The sequence below is a fragment of the Erythrolamprus reginae genome, chromosome 4, assembly GCF_031021105.1.
Source record: "Erythrolamprus reginae isolate rEryReg1 chromosome 4, rEryReg1.hap1, whole genome shotgun sequence".
Lineage (NCBI taxonomy): Eukaryota > Metazoa > Chordata > Lepidosauria > Squamata > Dipsadidae > Erythrolamprus > Erythrolamprus reginae.
The window spans coordinates 73,010,600-73,032,731 of record NC_091953.1 but is presented as its reverse complement, the minus strand read 5'-3'; the positions used below and the strand labels follow the sequence as shown (position 1 = coordinate 73,032,731).

At 41.4% G+C, this 22,132-nt stretch overlaps 1 protein-coding gene across 1 annotated transcript in view; it reads right to left on the bottom strand.

Moving 5' to 3' along the window:
* Positions 1–22,132, bottom strand: part of LOC139167142 (dystrophin-like) — a 1,540,372-nt gene that overhangs the window by 721,197 nt on the left and 797,043 nt on the right. The window contains exons 46-47 of the mRNA XM_070751563.1: positions 5,207–5,308; positions 4,059–4,164 (exon numbers count right to left, since the gene is read on the bottom strand). Coding sequence (XP_070607664.1) covers positions 4,059–4,164; positions 5,207–5,308 — 208 coding nt within the window. The remainder of the gene's footprint in view (positions 1–4,058; positions 4,165–5,206; positions 5,309–22,132) is intronic.

Below are 22,132 nucleotides of genomic sequence, written 5' to 3'. Positions count from 1 at the left end.
AACAATTAGATGCCTGTGATGTGGCAGTGGCAGCTGTACTATTGCAAGACAATGGAAAAGGCCAGCTTTTACCATGTACTCTCCAAAAAGCTGAACCCTGCTGAAAGGAGGTGGGGCATTTGGGAAAAGGAAGCTTTTGCTGTCTGTATCGCACTACTGACTTGGAGACATTTCCTACGGGGGGGGGGATAACTTGTGAGATGTGGACTGATCATAAAAACCTTAAATTTAAAGACCCCTTGGAGGTTTTCTCCTAAGCAAGTATGCTGGGCTCAATACTTCAGATGCTTCAAATTCATATTGAAGCACATCCCCGCAGGGAAAAACATCCAAGCTGATGCATTATCACGATAGCCTCAATATGACAGCCAAAGGGAAGAAGAGATTTCCCCAATCCTTCCTTCTTCCTCAATGCAATATGAAGGAGGGGGAAAGGTGGCACCAGTCCTCACCAGAAATCAATCAAGAAGGCCTACCTAACGGGGAAAAAAGGAGTGGGAAGACAAGTTGAAAGCAGCCTTGTCTAACGACTCGTGGTTCAACAATCTGAGGGAAGGTTGTCTAATGACTCGTGGTTCAATCTAACTCTGAGGGAAGGTTGTCATAGAAGGGGACCAAATTATATGTGCCTGCTAGCCTGTGAGTAGAGATACTTCAGCAAAGTCACGACTCCAGACTAGGAGAGCATTTTTGCTTCCTGAAAACGCTGCACCTTGCTCAAAGTCAATCCTGGTGGCCCAGAATGAAGGCAGAAGTGGAAGACTATGCTTAGGAGTTGTGCCACTTGTGCCACTCATAAGCATAGACCAGGGAAACCTCCTGGACTGCTACAGCAAGTGGCTAACCCCAGTAGACCCTGGGAGGAAATAGTGATGAACTTCATAATAGAACTCCCTGAGAGCAATGGAAACAAAGTTATTTGGCCTGTCATAAATTTGTTCTCTAAGCAAGCCCATTTCATCACCTGCTCAGGATTGCCTTCTGCTAGACATTTAGCTAAGTTGTTCCTGAAACACATTCAGACAGCAAGGAGTCCTCTGTGGAATCATATTGGATAAGGGGGGTGGGAGTCCAGTTGACGGCTAAGTTCTGGAGGGAGTTTGTTCAAGCCATCCAAGGACTTAATTCTGCTTTCCACCCTTCCACAAATGGAGCAGTTGAGAAAGCTAATGCCCGAGTGGAGCAATATCGTTGATGTTATGTGGACTAGCAACAAGACAATTGGGCAAGTTATTGCCTTTTGCGGAAGTGGCTTATAATAACTCTGTCCATAGTAGTACAGGACTAACCTCTTTCCAGATCACCAGGGCCAAGAATTTTTCCCTATGCCAGAATTGTCTACAGAATCTCCCTCGTCAATCTCCCTGATGGAATGGATGGAGAAGCTGTGGAAGGATTGGGAGAATACCAAGAAAGTGCTTGTTGAAGCAGCAGAAGCCTACCAGAACAAGCAGATCAACGTTGATCGCTCCAACCCCCTTTTTGAGTGGAGGATAAAGTTTTCTTGTCAACTAAATACATTCAATTGAGATAACCTAGCAAAAAGCTAGGACCAAAATTTTTCGGTCCTTTCCCAATAGTAAAGGTGATAAACCCGGTTACTGTTCAGCTTGCATTACGCAGAATCCAAGGGAAAATCTACCCCATGTTCCATTGTATCTTGCTTAAACCAGTAATCAGGTCCAATGTTAGACCTCAACATGCAAATCCCTCCTTTCCCTGTAATAATACAGGGGAAAACACATTACGAAGTAAAAAAGATTTTGGACTCTTATATATATTGAAGTCAATTGTAATATTTAATTCATTGGAAGGGATACCCTTTGTCTGATGCCACCTGGGTTAAAAGTTAGTCAGGGAAATCTGCCAAAGACTAGGAAGACATGGACTAGGAACTCCCAATTTCCAACCAGCTGACAACTTGGCTTCTCAGAGATTTCTAATCAGAGTGGGGTGACCAGGTAGCCCCCATTTGGGCCTCACTTCTTTGGTCACAGGTTCCTGGCCTTCCACGGCTCCAAGAAGAGACAGATCCTGTAGGAGGGATCATCTCATAAAGCAGCCCTATTCCACCGGCCCCCTCTCGTGCTTTCAATTCTTGTTGATCCATCTGGGGGAAGGGTCTTGGACACTCCAAGCCTTTCCACCTTAGGCTTTTTGGTTAACCCTTTTTCTTCCATTTCTCCTGAGTTTACTCTCCACCCATGGCTGGGAGTGGAGGGAAGGGAGCTCCAGTCCCCAAGGAAAAAGGAGTATCAGGATTGTTGTCAGAACCCCAAATAGCATCTGAGAAATAAATCATATTCCAGTCCAATTCTCTCATCCAAGGTTCAATTTATTAGCAGAGCCATGTTGGTCATGCCATTGCCATCCCAATACTAACTTCCTTCCAGTACCCCAACCAGGTTAAGGTTCATCCCACATCCCCCCACACACAAGTTCATCACGAGGACCAGTCCGAGTGCAGGGATTTTACCGATTTCCTCTTTACTTCAGCTGATGCAGAACAAAAGATGACCTTTGACTCTAAGAAATGAATTTGTTGTGGCTAGTAACTTTCCCTCTCATGCAACTATCCCTCACAATTCCCCTAATACTATTCTACTGTGGCAGGCCAAAGTCTTTAACCCTACATGATGGCTTAAGCCTGACAATTAGATCTGATCCTCAGATCTCAGGATTTAAGATTAGAGATTAAGAATATAAATTGCAAGCCTTTGCTGATGATCTGGTTTTTATATTTGAAAATCCATCAATTTCAGACTTGAAACTTTTAGCATCAATTCAAAGATATGGAGAAGTTGCAGGACTAAAGATTAACAAAGATAAAACTAAATTGGTCACAAAGAATATGACCGAAAACCAGAAATCACAGCTAAAAAGACAGTTGGATGTTCAGATGGTAAATGATGTAAATATTTGGGAATTCAACTAACAGATGTTCATCACTTAAAGAAAACAACTATGTAAAACTTAAAAAACAGATTGAGAAAGATTTAGAAAAATAGAAGACTTTCAGTTATCACTGATGAGTAGAATAGCTTTAATTAAGATGAATATATTACCAAGACTATTGTTCTTATTTTCCACAATTCCAATTAAAATTGACAAGACTTTCTTTAATGAGTTAAATAAAATGACAACTAAATTTATACGGCAAGGGAAAAGACCAAGAATCAGTTTTCAAAATCTACAAAATGTGAGAGAAAGAGGAGGATTTGGGCTTCTGAATTGGGAGCTTCATTACCAAGCAGCAGCAATGACCTGGATAAAGATTGGATTCTTCCTAGAAATAAAAGACTATTAGTATTAGAAGGACATGATTTACAAATAAGATGGCACACATTTATATGGTATGAGAAGAAGAAAATACATAGTTACTTCCAGAGACATATTATGAGGAACTCATCGCTGGCGATTTGGGAAAAGATGAAAGTGAAACACTATTCTAAAGTACCATTTTGGATTTTGACAATGGAAGTTTTTGTATACCCCAATAGATTAGATTTTAACATTTTAAGATATAAGGATATAATTACACAATCATTGAAATTAAATATAAGATATAAGGATATAATTACACAATCATTAAAATTAAAATCGTTGTAAGAGTTGGAAAAACAAGGTATAAAACTGGTTTGATTTATGTACATACAGTTACAATCTAGGATAAAAAAAGATGTTAAAACAGAAGGTATTAATCTGTGAAAAACAGAATTAGACATAATATTCCATTATTTTTCTAAAGGCATATCTGTACAGCAGAACAACTAATAGCAATTTATCATTCAATAATTAAGATAAGGTATCTAATACCTATGCTATACTTTTTCAGTATGACAGTATTGTAATGTTACTATCGTTTTTAACGTTATGTTAGGGAAGTTATTCAAGTACTGCTTTAATTTCATTTGTTTTAATCAAAATATAGTTGTAATGTTAATGCTATAGAGCATATTAAGACGTCAGAATTATTATTCTTACTATAGTTACAGCATTAACTTTAATTTCCTGGCTTAACTTTTACCTATGAATGTTTTAAATTATTAGGCACTTACCAGCCCCAAATGGTACAACTGCAACTGCAGACCTTGGCTTTTCTTTTAGAGTTTGGATTAAATGATTTACTGTTTTCCAGTCAGTGTTTAAATCCTCCAATTTTTTCTAAGCAAATAATAATATTTGAAGTCTATTATTAAAAGTGTCATAAAGATCTAGCATTTTAATAATTCACCTTTATAATTATTGTTTTTAATTTCTATTCTGTTAAAATAGCATTCAAAACTCATTTGGTAATTAGTAGTTCAATGCCCTGGTAGAATCACTGAATTGAAATGATCATCTAATGTAATCTCATGCTGAGGTACTAACTTCAATGCTACAGTATCAATAGAAGGCAATCCAACATATTTGTGCAACTCTCTACTGGCATTATAAGTCAATCTATTCAGGTTCAAAACTATTTATATTATTCAATGGTGGATTGCTACCATTCACACTGGTTAGGCAAACTGATAATAGCGGGAGGCTCCACCCATCCTCCCAGATGTCATAAAAATTCTCTGTACATATGCAGAAGTGTCATGCATGTGCGTTCTCGAACCGGTAGCAAAGGTAAGAGAAACGCATTATTGTACAATCACTGCAATTATTTTGCACAGAATTCTGTAGCCAGGTGTATAAATTTTGTGCACAAGTAAACTAAAGATAATAGTGGAATAAGAAACTTATTATTGACTGAATAGTAACATTACATAAAATACTACTGAATATTTTTAATTTTTCATTTATCAAAACTCGGAGTAAAATATTAAATCTTGTGTGCATGACTCTTCTTACTTTGCACATCCAGAACAAAGACTGCATGCACACTTTTGTCAAGTTTGATAATATTACAAGGGAACAGAAGGCCCCCAAAATAAAATAAACTTTCCTATTTCTCTCACATAGTGTTCATAAAGTATTAATATAACTTTTTTTTCCTTCTGTGATCATGTTATAGAATTTTAGCTAAAACTACTTTTGACGCACCAAAATTCTTAATTTAATAAATTAATAAATAATTTTAACAGAAAGACTATTTTTTATTTCTTTTTAGTGTTTTGGGCTCTGAATTTTTAATTGTTTCAAACAGATCACATAAAGGATTGCAACAGAAGTATAATCTATTACGCAATAATGATTATTACTAAGGTTGTTTTATTACCATTACTGGTTGAGTAGCTAGTTTTTCTTTATATAAATGACACCCTTTATACAAAATTCCTTCCACATCTGGCTGTTTAGATTTTACAGTTGCTTCAATTTCCTGAAAAAGCAAAAAGAAAAGTAATGTAGATTAGCTCTCTTCTGAACAATAATAATAAAAAAATCATAGTTAGAAATTCCCCAAGAAGTTGTATTCTGGATAGATTAGTATCTTATTATAAGTAGTAATCAAAAATGTTTAGCAAAAACATTTTTATAAAAACTGAAGCAACAATAGACCCTATGTCACAGTGACTGAATATTACAGAAATAAATAAAAAAATTGATAAAGAAATAAGATATATTGAAAATAATATTGCATAAAACTGACTTGTCAGAGTCAAAATGTTATTAGACCACCAAAAAGAGACTTTGACATCAGCCACTATTATGACTATTATTTTCTTGTTTTTAATTCTGAGATATTTCCTGGGGAGAAATCAATTTTATATTATTGTTATTAATATTCCTTTCATTATTTGTCAATATTTGAAAACCAACAAATGTTTGTATTACAGTTTTGGACAGGAAAGTTGTGCAGAGAGTGATGAGGATGGCAGAAAAGATTATTGGAAGTTCACTTCCTTCTATCCAAGACATTACATACATATAAGCACTGCTTGATCAAGATCCGCAGTATTGTCTGAGACGTTACACATCCTCTCCATGATGGTTTTCTTTGTTACCTTCTGGGAAGAGGCTTAATAATATCTGAAGTATAACAACTAGATTCTGTAATGGCTTTGTATTAATATAGTACCAATCATGTTATATCTCAAGACTCTCTTTTCTGCTATGTATTCAAAATTGACTGTGATTAATGGCTATATGTATGCATTTCATACAGAAAATTTATATGTATTTATACACACTTTTTCTTGTGACAGCAGGCATCACAATTTCATTTTTAATATGTACCAGTGTATACACAGAAAAAGTGTTAATAAAGATTATCTTATTTTATCTCGTCTCATCTCAAATAAAAAAGAAGAAACACATGAATCCATATAAAGGATCTATTTAGCAAGATCCTTTTAGAAAGTTGAGAGTATTTATGAAATGAACAAATCATACAAAGATAGGATGGAGCAAATCAGTACAATTATTCAATGTCATCAAGGCTAGTGTTGGGCGAACCGAACTTGCACAGTTCGGGTTCGTACCGAACTTTGCTGTGTCCGGCATGCCGAACCTGAACCTGAACTCCGCAAGGCACCAATCAACAGTGTTCTTGTTAGCTGAAGCCACGCGGTCTCCGGACATAAAACACAAGAAAAGGCTGTGATTGGCCATGTGTCCTGCTGGCCAGTAATTGGCCAGCCGGATGCATGGCTTAGATTGGTCCAGAGGGGCACCTGACCTGCCTCTATAAAAGGCAGGACCATGCTCTCCATCACCATTGAAAGAGATAGTAGTTAGTTAGAGACAGTCCTGTTGCTGCTGCTGAGAGGGAGAGATAGGTTGGGGAGATTTCCAAGAGCAATTTGGCTGCATCGGCTTGCTGCTTCACTGAAATTGATATTTCTAAACTGTGACATCGTCTTCATCCAAGTTAAAGAAAGAAGAAAAGTTGTGTGGGCAGGGGCCTAGCAATCCAGCCAGGGCAGAAGAAGATAAAGACAGAGGGGCGGGGGGGGCAGTTCCTCTTTCCTCCTGTTCCAATTGTAAAGCGTTTTAATTTGATTTTGTGGGAAAAGCCAGCCAGGACCCAAGGAAAATTTTTTTCTGGAGCAAGACCGCAGTTCCTTTCTTCAACAGTTCCAGTGTTTTCTAGTGCCTTGTTCTGGGTGCCCAGCCTGACACCCAGGGCCCAAGAAAAAGAAAGTTCCTGAGCAAGACTGAGTTCCTTTCTTCAACAGTTCTAGTGTGCCCTAGTGCATTGTTCTGGGTGCCCAGCCTGACACCCAGGACGCATGAAAAAGAAGGTTTCTGACCAAGACTGCAGTTCCTGTCTTCAACAATTCCAGTGTGCCCTAGAGCATTGTTCTGGGTGGCCACCCTGATACCCAGGACACAAGAAAAAGAAGGTTCCTGATCCTAACCAAGACTGCAGTTCCTGTCTACCTCAGTTCCAGTGTAGCCTAGTGCATTGTTCTGGGTGCCCAGCTGGACACCCAGGACCCAAGAAAAAGAAGGTTCCTGACCAAGACTGCAGTTCCTGTCTTCAACAGTTCCAGTGTGCCCTAGTGCCTGCCTTCTCCTGGGTGCCCAGCCTGACACCCAGGATCCAAGAAAAAAAGGTTCCTGTTCCTGATCCTGACCAGGACTGCAGTTCCTGTCTACACTTCCACTGAAAGGGGAACCTAACTTGCATAGTTCGGGTACGTGAGAAGTACGTGATTCTCGGTCAACCACAGGGCCACTTTCTTTCTGTGCATTTCCTTTATTTGTTTGTTTGTTTGTTTGTTTATTTATTTATTTATTTATTTATTTAATTGGACTTTTATGCCGCCCCTCTCTGAGGACTCGGGGTGGCTCACAGCAATCTAAATTAAAGCCATATAGAGCTCTCTGTCATATGTCTTTTGAGGTCAACCACGGGGCAGCTATAATGGGAGTTAAAGTCCTTTCATCTAAAAGTTGTCGTGGTTGAGAAACATGAGACTACATTAATGAATCTCATTCTTAAACCTAATGTGATTCCAAAGAAGTAGTACCTTGTCTTGAGCTCCAGGATATTAGTAGATTGCTCAACAATAAATTTGTCCTACGTGCAGATTGGGTTGGAAAAGTTACTGTAGAAGAGATACATCAGTGCTTTCCAGTAATTTAAAGGGGCCACTCAGTCTTGCACTGCTGCTACTGACCTCTGGCACTTGTACTTTTGGGTCCACCACAGGGCCACTTTCTTTCAATTTCTGTCTCTGCATTTCCTTTTTCTATCTAAAAAAAACCACTAGAGCTCTCTGAAAATTTATTTTTGGGTAAAACAAGGGCCAATTTCTTTCTCTACCTTTCCTTTTTCTATCCAATCTGAAGCCTCTAGAGCTCTCTGTAAATTTATTTTTGGGTAAAACAAGGGCCAATTCCTTTCTCAACATTTCCTTTTTCTATCCAATCTGAAGCCTCTAGTGCTCTCTCTAAATTTAATTTGGGGTCAAACACGGGTACGCTACTCTGGGAGTTGAAGTCCATTCATCAAGCAGTAGCACCTTGTTTTGAGCTCTGGGATATTAGTAGATTTCTCAGCAATAGACTTGTCCAACATGCAGATTGAGTGGAAAAAGTTCACTTAGAAGTGATCAATTGAGCCATTCCAGTAATTAAAAAGTGCTATTGCTAACATATTGTAAGCTGCCCTGACTCTAAGGAGAAGCGCGGCATAAAAATCAATCAATCAAACAAACAAACAAACAAACAAACAAACAAACAAACAAATAAATAAAAAGGGATGGACGGTCAGTTTTGTCTCGTTGCTGACCTATGGCAATTGTACTTTTGGATCCACCACTGGGCCACTTTCTTTCAATTTCTTTCTCTGCATTTCCTTTTTCTATTAAAAAAAAGCCACTAGAGCTCTCTGCAAATTTATTTTGGGTAAAACAAGGGCCAATTCCTTTCTCTACATTTCCTTTTTCTATCCAATCTGAAGTGTCTAGTGCTCTCTGTAATTTTGGATCAAACAGGGGGCCAAGACGGGAAAGAGAGATGAAGAAAGCAGGAGTAAACCAGCATTGCTCAGTGATGATGCACTTAACATCTCATAAACTGGACTTATTAATGCTTTTGGCACTCTCCCAAGGGAAGAACAAGATAATATATTACTTAAGCTGGAAAATTTAAGGAAATCTCTACTGACCATAGTGGGCACAGCCGAACCACTTATAGATTTGGTTTCCCCGGTGGTTGTGCCTCTTGCTTCTCCTCCAGGAAGGAAAAGAGAAGCCAAGACACACAGGGGCCAGCAGAGAAGGAGATACTAGCATCCTTATGTAACTACCCAATGATGCCCTCAGTAATACAAGCCCCACGTCAGTGTCATCATCTCAATGCCGACTGGTGTATGATCTAACAACCCCCTCTTCTACATCTAGTGAGGAGGTATCTGAATGGCAAGCCCTGTTAGCTGGTGCTAAAAACTCTTACCCTGAACAATTTCCCCAGGAGTCAATACAAGATTTAGATGGGACCGCCCCTCTTTTAGAGAAGGCCAACCTTGAGTGTGATGACACCCCAATCCATTGCAACAGCCCCACAAATTCTCTCTGTATAAATCAAATATCCTGATGAGCTATAAAAGAAGAGACCCAATATAAGAAAATCACTTTAAGAACTATGTCATGGAATGTAGCTGGGTGGTATCATTTTAGAGGTTTAGATCATCCTGTTCCTTTGATACATAAGAATATCATTTTGGTGCAAGAGACCTGGATCAGGGATGACCTTCTGTTAAATGGATATCACTCATATAAGCTAGAAGCAAGGGCAGGTAGAGGGCCAGGGAGACTGAAGGGAGAGTTGGGTATTTTCATTTCTACCAATTTGAGAGCAGAGCCTACTCATATTGCCCCACTAAAATACATGGCCATGGCCCTTTTCCTCAAGATAGATTCAGTCCTGCTTTTAATAATTAACGTTTATCTTCCGCCATTGGTAAGAAAATCTGAAATCACTGCAGTATGGATGGAGTTGGAACATTATATTAATAAACTACACATGGACCATCCAAAAGCAAGAGTCCTAAGAAAGCAAATTTTGCTGGCCTCTGTCTGGCAAAGATGGTGAATAAACTTAATCTTTATATAGCCAACGGATCCTGGGCTGGAGATTATCCTGGCGATATCACCTTTATGGCAGGGTCCAAAACCAGCACTATTGATTATATTCTAATCTCTATGGACTTATTACATTATGTAAAAATTTTTGAAGTCCTTCCTTACTTGGAAAGCGATCATCTACCTTTATGTATATACATGAAGTCTCTCATCAGGCAGATGCCCCTTGCAGACCAATTTATCCCTGCAATTTCTCCAGCAGGCCCAACAAGATGTAGAGTCAAATGGTCCCAACAACTTGACCAAAAGGTGAAAAAAGCTCTATCAGAGGATAATCTTCAAAAACTTCACTTAGCCTTTATCACAGCCAACCCTTCCCAAAACTTACTAGAGTCATATACAAGTATAATCTATAAGCTTCAACTAATTCTAGTATATGATCGAAACTTTTCAGCTAAGAGGTCCTATACTACCTCGAAACAATGGTTTGACAAGGACTGTGTGGAAGCCAAGAAAGCTCTCACCCTGGCTTATAAGCGGTACAAAGGTGAGATTGGGAACGGCAAGAAAACAAGCCTAAACCATCTTGTTACCCTCAAAAAACAGTATAAGCAATTAATTGCCCTCAAGAAGAGACAAGATGAAAGATCCTCCTGTGAACAGTTTATTGGGGCTGCAAAGCAAAAGAACTGTTCTCTATTCTGGCATTTAATAGCCAGACACTCAGATAAAATACATACTCCATTAGACGTTCCTATACCTACTAACACCTGGGAACTTCACTTTCAGAGGATGTACGAAGACCCAGCTAAAGAAAGTATAAGATCTACAAAGAAGGACTTGCCAAATTGGCCCCTAGTCTCAGAGTCTGAAATTAAATCGCTCATTGGCCAACTCAGGTCAGGCAAAGCCTCAGGAGCTGACTCGGTTACCTCAGAAATATTGAAGAATAACTTAGAGTGGTGGACACCAGTTTTGGCAGTGTTATTCACGTATATTGATTCCACTGGCTACGTCCCAGAGGATTGGGGCTTGGCAAGTGTAATTCCAATTTTTAAGAGGGGGAAAAGAGGTGACCCTGCCAATTATAGACCAATAAGTCTATTAAATATAATTAGTAAACTTTACACCAAACACCTACAAGGCAAGCTAAAGGAGTGGCTGGATTCTGAGAATCTGATCACTGAAGAGCAAGCCGGCTTTAGAGAGGGAAGTGGCACTATTGATCAGTGCTTAGTCTTCCACCATCTTATAGAAATATACATCTCAAATAGTCCTGTATCACTATATGCTGGATTTATAGATCTCAAGGCAGCCTTTGATTCAGTAACTAGGACTAAATTATGGGAGAAGTTGGAAGCTGCTTCCATTGATCAAAGGCTTCTTCATTTACTACGTGCCCTACATACCAAGACGTCCCTCAAGGTGAGGTGTAATACGCAAGGGTCCCTCTCAAAGCCAGTTAAAACTGAAAGAGGGATTAAACAGGGGTGCATCCTGGCCCCCCTACTTTTCAACTTTTATATAAATGATATGGCAAAATGGTTGAACAAACCAAATCACCCCCCCCCTAAAATAGGCAACCGAAACATCGCCGTTTTGCTCTATGCAGATGATGCCGTGATCCTCTCCAGGACGCCAGTAGGCCTTAAAAGAGCCTTGCGAGCCCTTCTTCAGTAGTGTAATAACAATAACCTGAGTATAAATTATGAAAAAACAAAGATCATGGCCTTTGCAAAAAGTCCAAAAATTTACTCATGGTATCTTGATGGGCACAAAATAGAGCAGGTAATCACCTTTAAATACCTAGGGGTGGTCTTTCAGGCCAATTGCTCAAGGAAAGCACATGGAGAATATGCAGCTGCCTTGGGACAAAGATCAGCGAGCACCATTCTCAATTTTTTCCACACAAAGGGAGATTATTATCTTCCTGCTGCTATCAAGCTTTTTAAGGCCAAGTCGCTAGCTCAACGTCTTTACGGGTCCTTGCTTGGACCGCCAGCTTCAGCTTTATACTTTACACCACTAGAATTAGTTCAATCCAAATTTATTAGAGCAATTCTCCAGATGCCATGCTGCGTCTCAAACGCACTTCTGCGCCTGGAGACTGGACTGATAAAAGTCGAAGCAAGAATCTGTATAGCGTCCCTAAATATGTGGCTAAAGCTTAATTTTTTTCCGCAAGGTCTTGCTCCGTTAACCCTTCACGATGAATTTTCCTCCTCATGGATTAAGGCCATCGAGTTCAATCTTCACAAATTAGGCTTCTCCCCGGATTTAATACTCGAGATGAACTATGATCTAGCAGGACAGACCTTGCGACAATGGGTAAAGGACATAGAGAGGCAGGAGGACTTGAGTAGAGCTCCACTGTTTCTGGCCCCAGATGCCACTAGATATGTTGTGGCTCCTGCAAGATACCTGGAACAGCTAGAGTCAGCAAGCCATCGAAAGGCATGTGTATGGTGCTGTGCGCTTCCATCCTCCGTTTTGTACGGCAAGTACAAGGGAACTCCAGCCACTGAAAGACTTTGCCCTTATGGCTCAGGAGAGGTGGAGACTGAGGGACACATGCTCCTGAGATGCTCCTTTTACACTGACATTAGGAGAAAGCATATTCTACCACTTATTGAGAGATATCATAGCCGCTCGGACGTTGCCTATCTCCGGTGGTTGCTTGGGGATGAGCAGGCCAGGATTACGGCACAGGTGGCCAAATTCTGCGCAGCAGCAGCGGGGATTCGTTATAGTGAGATATGTACATCTCTTATATAGTTACAATGGGTCAATCTTGGTTGCTCAGTCAAAAGTTCTGTTTCCTGTTCTTTTTCCTTTTAATTATTATTAATATTATATTGATGGTCTTTGACCGTAAATAATTTTTTATTATTATTATTATTCCCAGTATCTGTGATTTTCATGTTTTCTGCCTAATACAAGGGCTCATGGACATTCTAGTGGCAGAGTTACCAAAGCAATTGGAGTGCTCAGTGGTGGCACGCGGAGTAGGAGGAGGACACAGTCGCAAACGCAGCAGTGGCACTGACAGCACCTCACGGGGGAGGAGGAGCATGGCCACAATTTGGGAAAACCTATTCCATCATCCCACACATCCACCACCATCGGATGTGATGGCCCATACCAGAAGGCAGAACATGACACGCATGGTGGATGACTACCTTACCACACCCCCTTCAATTTTTGGGTAGGTAAATTGAATACGTGGCCAGAGATTGCCCTCTATGCCCTGGAAGTGCTGCCCTGCCGTGCGGCAAGTGTCCTGTCAGAGTGTGTGTTCAACACCGCAGGAGGGGTCATCACTGACAGAAAGATCCGCCTATCCACAGACAACATAGACATACTGACTTTCCTTAAAATGAACAAGGCATGGATCCCAGGGGACTTTGCTGTGCCACCACCTGAGTGAGTGGTTAGAGCATTTGCTACCACCACCACTCCCCCCCCCCCTGACAGCTTTAAAATTCATCTTATGTATGTATATAATCAGGTATATTTTTATGGTAAAAGTTTGGCTATAGTTTGTGTTCTAATAAAGTTTGTGTTCAATAAAAATATTTTTTGCACAGATGTTTTCTGAGAGGCTAAACGCATGTTCCTTCCAAGGTGCATCACCTTTTGAAAATCTGAGATATCCAGGTATACATTAATGGGAGAATATTTTTTTTACGTAAAAGGACGCTGCAGTGGCACTGCAAGCAAAAGGAGGTGGGGAATCCCATGCTGGGTTTCCAGGGGTGGGGCTTTGATGTCACGGAGACGCCTTTCTGGCGTGTGGCTTTATTTCCAGGAGTGTTCTGATTCGGGTTTGGTGAAAATTGTTCGGGTTCTCTCTCCACCAATTGCAGTTTGCCAATGTGCCAGTCTTGTCCTGTGTGCAAAGCCAGCCAGCCATCCAGGGCACCAGAACAAGCAGACTTTGATGGGCGGGGTGCCAGTTCCTCTGTCCTCCAGTTTCAGTTCTAAAGTGTGCCAGTTTGGTTCTGTGTGCAAAGCCACAAAGAGCCCTCGTCATCACCCACCTCCAAAGCAGCAAGGCCGTCTCAGCCAGAAGCATTGGAGTCTTTAATGCTCTTTGTTGACACTTGTAACTGGGATGCCATAGTCCGTCCACCTGCCCCATCCCCAGTTGCAGATCTTTGGCTTTGGATAGCCTGGAGCTTCCGCTTGAGAAAGAGGAGTTGTCCAGGGCATAGTTCCCTCTAAGCTGAGCAGTGAGCAGTGGCTCACTTAAAAATCATCATCAACTCAGAGTTTTTCAAACCTGCCCAGAAGCCAAGAGGGAAAGAGTGAGAGGGAAAGAGTGCCGCCCAGTCCCGAAGTGACTGCCGCCCACCCCCCCAAAAAATTAGAGGGAACACTGGTCCAGGGCATCATCGGGGAAGGATGATAAGACCCAGATTCCTGCTCCTGCAGCTTACTACAATGTTGAGGCTGAGAGGGAGGCTAGCAGGGAGGAGTGGGTGGAAGAAGATGCCAATGGTGATGACGAGGTACTAGATCCCACGGGGACCGAAGACCGGCAGAGTTCAGAGGAGGAAGAGTCTGTGGTGGTCCCACAGCCCCAGTCAGCCAGCAGATGAGGGAGAAGGCTGCAAACCCTCAGAGTTCAGTCTGCTAGTTTTACTGGCCACAGTGGCCAGGGACCGAGCATGGCACATAGCGTATGTCCTTCCATCACACAGGATTGCTGGAAAATGGCAGGTGCCTGCTGCACAAAGGATTGCTGGAAAATAGCAAGTGCCTGCTGCATACAAGGTTGCTGGAAAATAGCAGGTCCCTGCTGCACACAGGATTGCTGGAAAATAGCAGGTGCCTGCTGCACACAGGATTGCTGGAAAATAGCAGGTGCCTGCTGCACAGAGGATTGCTGGAAAATAGCAGGTGCCTGCTGCACACAGGATTGCTGGAAAATAGCAGGTGCCTGCTGCACACAGGAGTGCTGGAAATTAGCAGGTGGCTGCTGCTGCCTCCTCCTGCTACTCTGTTTCCCCCTCTTCAGCCTCTTGCAAATATAATTTTGGGTCAACCACAGGGCCACTTCCTTTCTCTGCATTTTCTTTTTCTATGTAATCTAAAGCCACTAGTGCTCTCTCTAAATTTAATTTGGGGTCAACCACAGGGCCACTTTCTTTCTCTGCATTTCCTTTTTCTATCTAATCTAAAGCCTCTAGTGCTCTCTCTAAATTTAATTTTGGGTTAACCACAGGGACACCTTCTTTCTCTGCATTTTCTTTTTCTCTCTAAAAAACCCCCACTAGAGCTCTTTGTCAATTTAATTTTAATAAAGCGTGGCTTTATCTCCAGAAGGGTTCGGAGTTTGGGTTCGGGTTCAGGTGCAGCGAACTCACCCGAACTTCACGCCAAAGTTCAGCCAAACTCGCCGAACCCGAACTTCGTTGGTTTCGCCCATCACTAATCAAGACCTTATCAGACTAAGAACTTACTGTAATAGTTCTGCCAAGATAATTACAAGATAATTACCAAGATTAAACAATATAGACAGAGCCTGGAATGCTACTGTTAAGTACAAAAGTACAACATTGCTTTTATATGATTAGGGCCACAACTTTGAATCCTAACAAAGCTTTGGTGGAAGAGAAGATAAATATGCTGTTGCTAAAGGTATCTAAAATGTGCTCAGTGTAGAATTATAATGTATTTTTCATTGTCTCAGTCAACTAAGATACAGAAGTTTAAGGTTCAAAAACATTTTAAAACTTACTTTAAAATAGGTATGAAAATCTATATTAAAAGATAAGCATCTATTTAAATATTTAAATATAAATATCTTTATATTTATATACAAATATAAATATCTACAAATCAAATTTGCAGACGACACCAAGCTGGCGGGGGTAGCCAACACCCTAGAGGATAGGCTCATAATAAAAAAGACCTAGATAGATTAACACAGTGGGCCCAAACTAACAAAATGCTGTTCAACATTGACAAAAGCAGTCCTTCACCTAGGTAAGAAAAACCCAAGACACGTATACAAATTGGGAGGAACTTCACTTAGCAGTATTGACTGTGAAAGAGATTTTGGAGTCTTGGGAGACAACCAACTAAATATGAGCCAGCAATGTGCAGCAGCGGCTAAAAAAGCCAACACAATCTTAAACTGCATCAACAAGGGGATACACTCCAAGAATAGAGAGGTTTTAATACCACTCTACAACTCCCTGGTCAGACCATACCTGGAGTATTGCATTCAGTTCTGGTCACCATAATGTGATTGAAATTCTAGAAAAGATACAGAAAAGAGCAACCAAAATAGTAAGGGAACTGGAAACCAAGACATACGAAGAGAACTAGGCATGGATAGTCTAGAGAAAAAAAGGGCCAGGGGGGACATAATAGCAGTATACAGGTATTTTGAGGGGTTGCCACAGAGAGGAGGGGATAACTCTATTTTCCAGGGCACCTGAGGGCCAGATGGGGAACAACAGATGGAAGCTGACCAAGCAGAGATTCAACCTGGACATAAAGAAAAACTTCCTGATGGTGAGAGCGATCAACCAATGGGATGGCCTGCCAGTGGAGGTTGTGAATGCCCCAACTCTTGACATATTCAAGAAGAAACTAGACTGCCATCTGGCTGGGGTGGTGTAGGGTTTCCTGCTTGAGTAGGGGGTTGGATTTGATGAAAAATGCTTTAGACTTGAATGATTTCTTGAAAAACCTTGTAAAATATATCCCTTTACTTCAATCCATGTTTCCAGCATGTGAGTTTGCTTTCTAATAAGATAATTGATCTGCCAGACAAAACAGATTGCTTGCCACCCGTTTGCAGACTTACCACGCATGTTTCTTGACATCATGGGAAATTTACAAGCAGAGAATAGAGCCCTTCGTCAAGACATTCAAAATTTAACAAATCAGTTGGGAGCTTTAAAGCTGCTAAGTTCACTGCTAAGTTCTAGAAAGAACTCATGTTGGTTCTCAAGGTCCAAATCTGCCTAGCATCCATGCAGCACTCTGAGACTGATGGAGAAAGTGATCAGCATCTTGGAGCAGTATCTACGTTGTTTTGTCAATGATCAGCAGAAAGATTGGGCAGTGTATCTCTCCGTGGCCAAATTTTTTTTTAATAACTCCCAGCATACTTCCACTCAAACCACTCCGTTCTTTGCCAACTGTGGTGTCATCTAAGATTCTTTCCATTCATGCTCCTTGATTCTCCAGTTTCAATCACAGAAGACTTCTTTTCTGAGCTCCAGTCCATTCATGAGATAGTCAAATGGTACCTGAATAAAGCTAAAGAAGACACTTGCATTGAGACACCCCATCTTTGGCTGTTGGAGACTGAGTTTGGTTATCCACCAAGAATTTGTCCTCAGAGAAACCTTGTCACAAACTTGATCAATACTTCATAGGTCCATTCTCAGTGGAAAAGGTCGTCAATCCAGTGATTTTTTGTCTCACCTTGCCTAGTCCAGTGTTGCATCCAGTGTTTCATTGATCCCTCTGGTTCCAGTAAGTCCTAACTGCCCGCTTCAACCTCTTGTTCCAGCCCCGCCAGTGTCCAGTGTTCAAGATGAGCTGCCTGAGTTGGAGATCGCCAGAATTCGAGATTCCCAATGGATCAAAGATCATTTCTAGTCCCTTGTCCAGTGGACTGAGGGTGGCCCTGAAAACTGCACTTGGGTAGATGCAAATTATGTTCAAGTTCCTGATTTAATTCATGCTTTTCATTTACAGTTTCCATCCAGACCACATCCCCTCCGTTGGACCCAAGGGAAGGGTCCTGCAATGGGGGATAGTGTTGTGAATGGTCCACATCCAGCTCAGCTGGTCACAGATTTCAAAGATCAGGAGATGGAGAAATACTGGCATTGCAGACCAGTGTTCTTGCCATCTGAATCTGAGAGTGAGAATGCAGGAGAGTTGGAGACATTTGGCTTCTCTGGTAGTATCAATAGAACAGACTGTTTGGAAAAGAGGCATGGCAAGCAATGTTTGGCTTGAAGATGGTGCTCAGAGAGACTGCTTCAGAATCCCTGGATTCTGTGTTTACAGAAGATCTTGAAGCTGCAAACAGTGAATGAAGTAAAAAAAACCGAGACACCATTAACTAGTGAAGATTTATGTTTTTAGTTTTGGCATGCTCCCTGGAGCCTTATCTGTGCTCAATAGTCTAACTTTAACAGTTTGAAAAATGCTTTAGACCTGAATGATTTCTTGAAAAACTTTGTAAAATATATCCCTTTACTTCAATCCATGTTTCCAGCGTGTGAGTTTGCTTTCTAATAAGATTGATCCATCAGACAGAACATGATCCAGACTTGAGGACCACTCACAACACTATCCCCCATTTACAGACTCAGGAACCCTTGCAGCTGTTATGACTTAATAAGGTGATTAGAATGGGACACTTTGAGCATGGAATATTGCACCTCTTCACTATATTCTAATTTTCTGAGTTTGTGGATTTGGGGTTTTCATGAGCTGTACTCCATAATCCATAATCATCACAATTATGACAAATTTTGTGATCCGCCCCGAGTCTTTGGAGAGGGGCGGCATACAAATCTATTTTTTTTTAATTATTATTATTATTATTATTATTATTATTATTATTATTATTAAAATAAATCATATCTTGAACTAGCTTGCTTTGCACGTAATGAGCCTCTCTCACCTTTTAAGTTGCATTACTGAAATAATTTTTCGAGTTTCACCTGTATTAGGCAAGATAGGAAAATAAGGGGTATAAGTATCAAGAAATAAATTTATAAATTGAGGGCGTTGCTGATGATCTGGTTATATTCTTGCAAGATCCAAAAAAGAATATTTTATGAGAAAATTAAATGAGTTTGGGGCTTTAGTGGGTTTCAAGATAAACAAACAGAAAACAATAGTGTTGATTAAGAATAAATCACCTTAGGACAATATTGACTAAAGAGTGGGTTTTAGGGTAGAGAAAAAGATGAAATACTTGGGAGTTATGTTGGCAAATACAAATATGAAATTGTTTCATATCCCTCTTTGGAGGGATATTATAAACAACTCATAGACATGGGGGAATTGCATTTATCACTATTGGGAAAAAATTCCAGTAATTAAGAAGAACATCTTACCAAAGATGGTTTTTTTATTCCAAACATTATAAATACTTGCAATTGATAATTCATTCAAACAATGGCAGAAGGATATTTCCAAGTTTATATGGCAAGGGGAAAAACAAAGAATTAGATACAATCTATTGCAAGATGGGATTTGGGTTACTAGATTTGAAATTGCATTTCGATGCATGCTGTCTGGCCTGGTTAAAAGAGTGGGTGAATTTCCAGAATATGAGGCTACTTGATCTAGAGCAGTGGTTCCCAAAGTGGGCAGATGGTGGGACAACCTAGGAGATGCTAAGAAGCAAGAAGGGTGAGAGGGGTGCTGAGGCAAGAGGGCAGCAGGCAGGCACTAACAGGCCATGGGAAAGCAGGAAAGCATTTTGGCGAGACAGGGAAGGGAGGTAGCAGCCTACTCCATTCCCCACAGCCCTGCCATGCTTGGTGGCCTTCCTTCCACACAACCTTCTCAGCAATCCCCCCCATGCCTGCTTGCCTTCCAAGATTGGCATTGAACCCAGCCTGATCAGTGGTAGGAAGGGCGGCCCTTGGTGGAAATACAGATGCTGAGAGGAGTGGTGGAAGGGCAAGCAGATGTCCCTGGGCTGCTGCACATGCGCCTGTCCCATTTCTGCAAAGGCAGAGCATTTCTGTAAAACAGATTGTCAACCTCCACACTGCCTGCTTGTTTCAGCTGCCATAGAAATGGGGGTTAGGGGAAGGTTAGGTATTTGGATGGGGGATGTGGAAGTGTGCTGGAGATGTCTCTAGGTTTGACATATGTTTGATTAGGAGGTTAGAGAGGAAAGTTCTCATCATGTACTGTCAGGCTACATAGACATGTTTATAGCCTGCTCAAGGTCAATGTCTTCAATGAACCAGATGTGGTAGCCCAAATGGCCAGTACACCCACCTGACGTCTTGAGATATAGGGATTGATTGAATTGCCCAGAGAGGCTATGAGGGAAGGTTTTGGGATTCTTTGTATATGCATTTACGCATCTTTTGCCTCAGAACTTGCTTTCCTTTTGTCTCTATCAGTTCTTATCTAGTAAAAGTACTCATCTCTATCAACATGGAGTTGGGATTTTTCTTTCCTGGACTTGACATTAATCAATTTCTGTTTTATTAGTCAACCCAGAGAAAAGGTCTGCTGAAGGGACTAAGCAAAATATGCCCAGCCTGTTCTGCCGGTCTTCTCAGCACGAGCCCTCAATTAAGTTCAAAGGTAGGAATTCAGACACACACAGTTGTAAAGTCAATAACACTGTTTTTTATCGAAAGTAAAATAGGAGGCAAACACACTTTTAGTCATGCAAAATGCTCACCTTCAAAGCAAAAGGTTTTGAAGAGAGTTGGGGCTAGATAGGAAGCTTTGGGGGGAGCAATTTTTGGAGAGATTTGGGGCTAGATAGGAAGCTTTGGGGGGAGTGATTTTTGGAGAGATTTGGGGCAAGATTTTTGGAGCCCTCCATGAGCCCCCGGAATCACACCCGGCACTCTACCGACACGAGAGCCTCCCCAGAGCCCCCGACGACAGCAGAGGACTCTAACTCAGCCCGGAGCTCTCCTCGAGCCCCCGGCATCAAACCTGGTGCCCAGCTGACACGGGAGCTTCCACAGAACCCCGGACAACAGTGGAAGACACACGGAGCCCTCGTTGAGTCCCGGCATCACACCCGGCACCCAGCTGACGCAGGAGCTTCCCCAGAGTCTTACGCTTAATCAAAGCATAATCAACTAATAAATCAGCAAAAACAAGACCAATCAAAACACAACTAAATACAAAAACAGCACTCATCAGCAGCACTCATCTACTCCACTACCAGCCTCCTACCATGAAGAACGAACCACGCACTCAGAGAGAAGACACTCCTACTACTCACATGGAAGACAAACCCACCACACACAAAGGAGATGAAAGAGATGACTTCGAAGTGAGTTGCACACTGTGCTCCATGTATACACTCCTACCCTCAAACTTCCAAAACGTCACTTACAATAAATGTAAAGTAATCCAATTACTTGAGGAAAAAATAGAAAACCTAGAGAGAAACCTCAAAACCCTGCAGCACCAACATCAAAACAAGAAAGACCAATATACTCCCAACACATCCAACACCACAGAAGAGCACATCAGAACCAACACCCCCGAGGTTGAAAATGACTGGACACACATCACCCAAAGAAGAAAAAAACAAACCATCCCCAAACTCCCACCAACTCCAACCCACCTCCCTCCAACCCCAGTGCCTACAAGTAACAAATATACAGTACTCCTGGCACAAGAAGATCAACAAACACCTGACAAGGAGCCACCAAGAACCAAGCACAACAATACAACACCATCAAACACAGTCATCACGAAGGCTAGCCTCCCTCTCCCCAACCCAACCAAAAAGAAAAGGAGAGTGGTGGTAATTGGTGACTCAACTCTCAGGGGAACTGAACCTGCCATCTGCAGACCAGAAAAGCAATCCAGAGAGGTGAGCTGCCTCCCTGGAGCCAAAATCTCGGACATAGCGCTAAACCTCAATAAATCCTAAAACCCACTGACTACTCCCTCTACTAGTGATCCATGCAGGAACAAATGACACATGAACCAAATCACGAAAGACTACGACCACTTGGGCAATACAGTCAAAAGATAGGGGCACAGGTCGTCTTCTCCTCTATTCTACCCACAAGAGGACAACATCCTGACTGACAACATCCCACAAATAAACCACTGGCTAAAGAGATGGTGTCGCCAAAACAACTTTGGATTCCTCGACCACGGTCTACAATATCTTCAAGAAGGGCTCCTAGCAACAGACGGACTACACTTTACCAGAGCTAGAAAGAACCTCCTTGGAAACTGACTAGCCCAACTTATCAGGAGGGCTTTAAACTAGATCTGAGAGGGGTGGGTGACCAAAATAAGAGACTGAACAATGAACCAAATAAGAAAGGAGTGCAAATTAAGCCCACTAACATTTCAGAGGATAAAAAATGCCCACCCAGAATCAGACACAAACACCTAAAATGCCTGTACACTAATGCACAAAGCCTGGGGAACAAATAAGACGAGCTAGAAGTACTAAT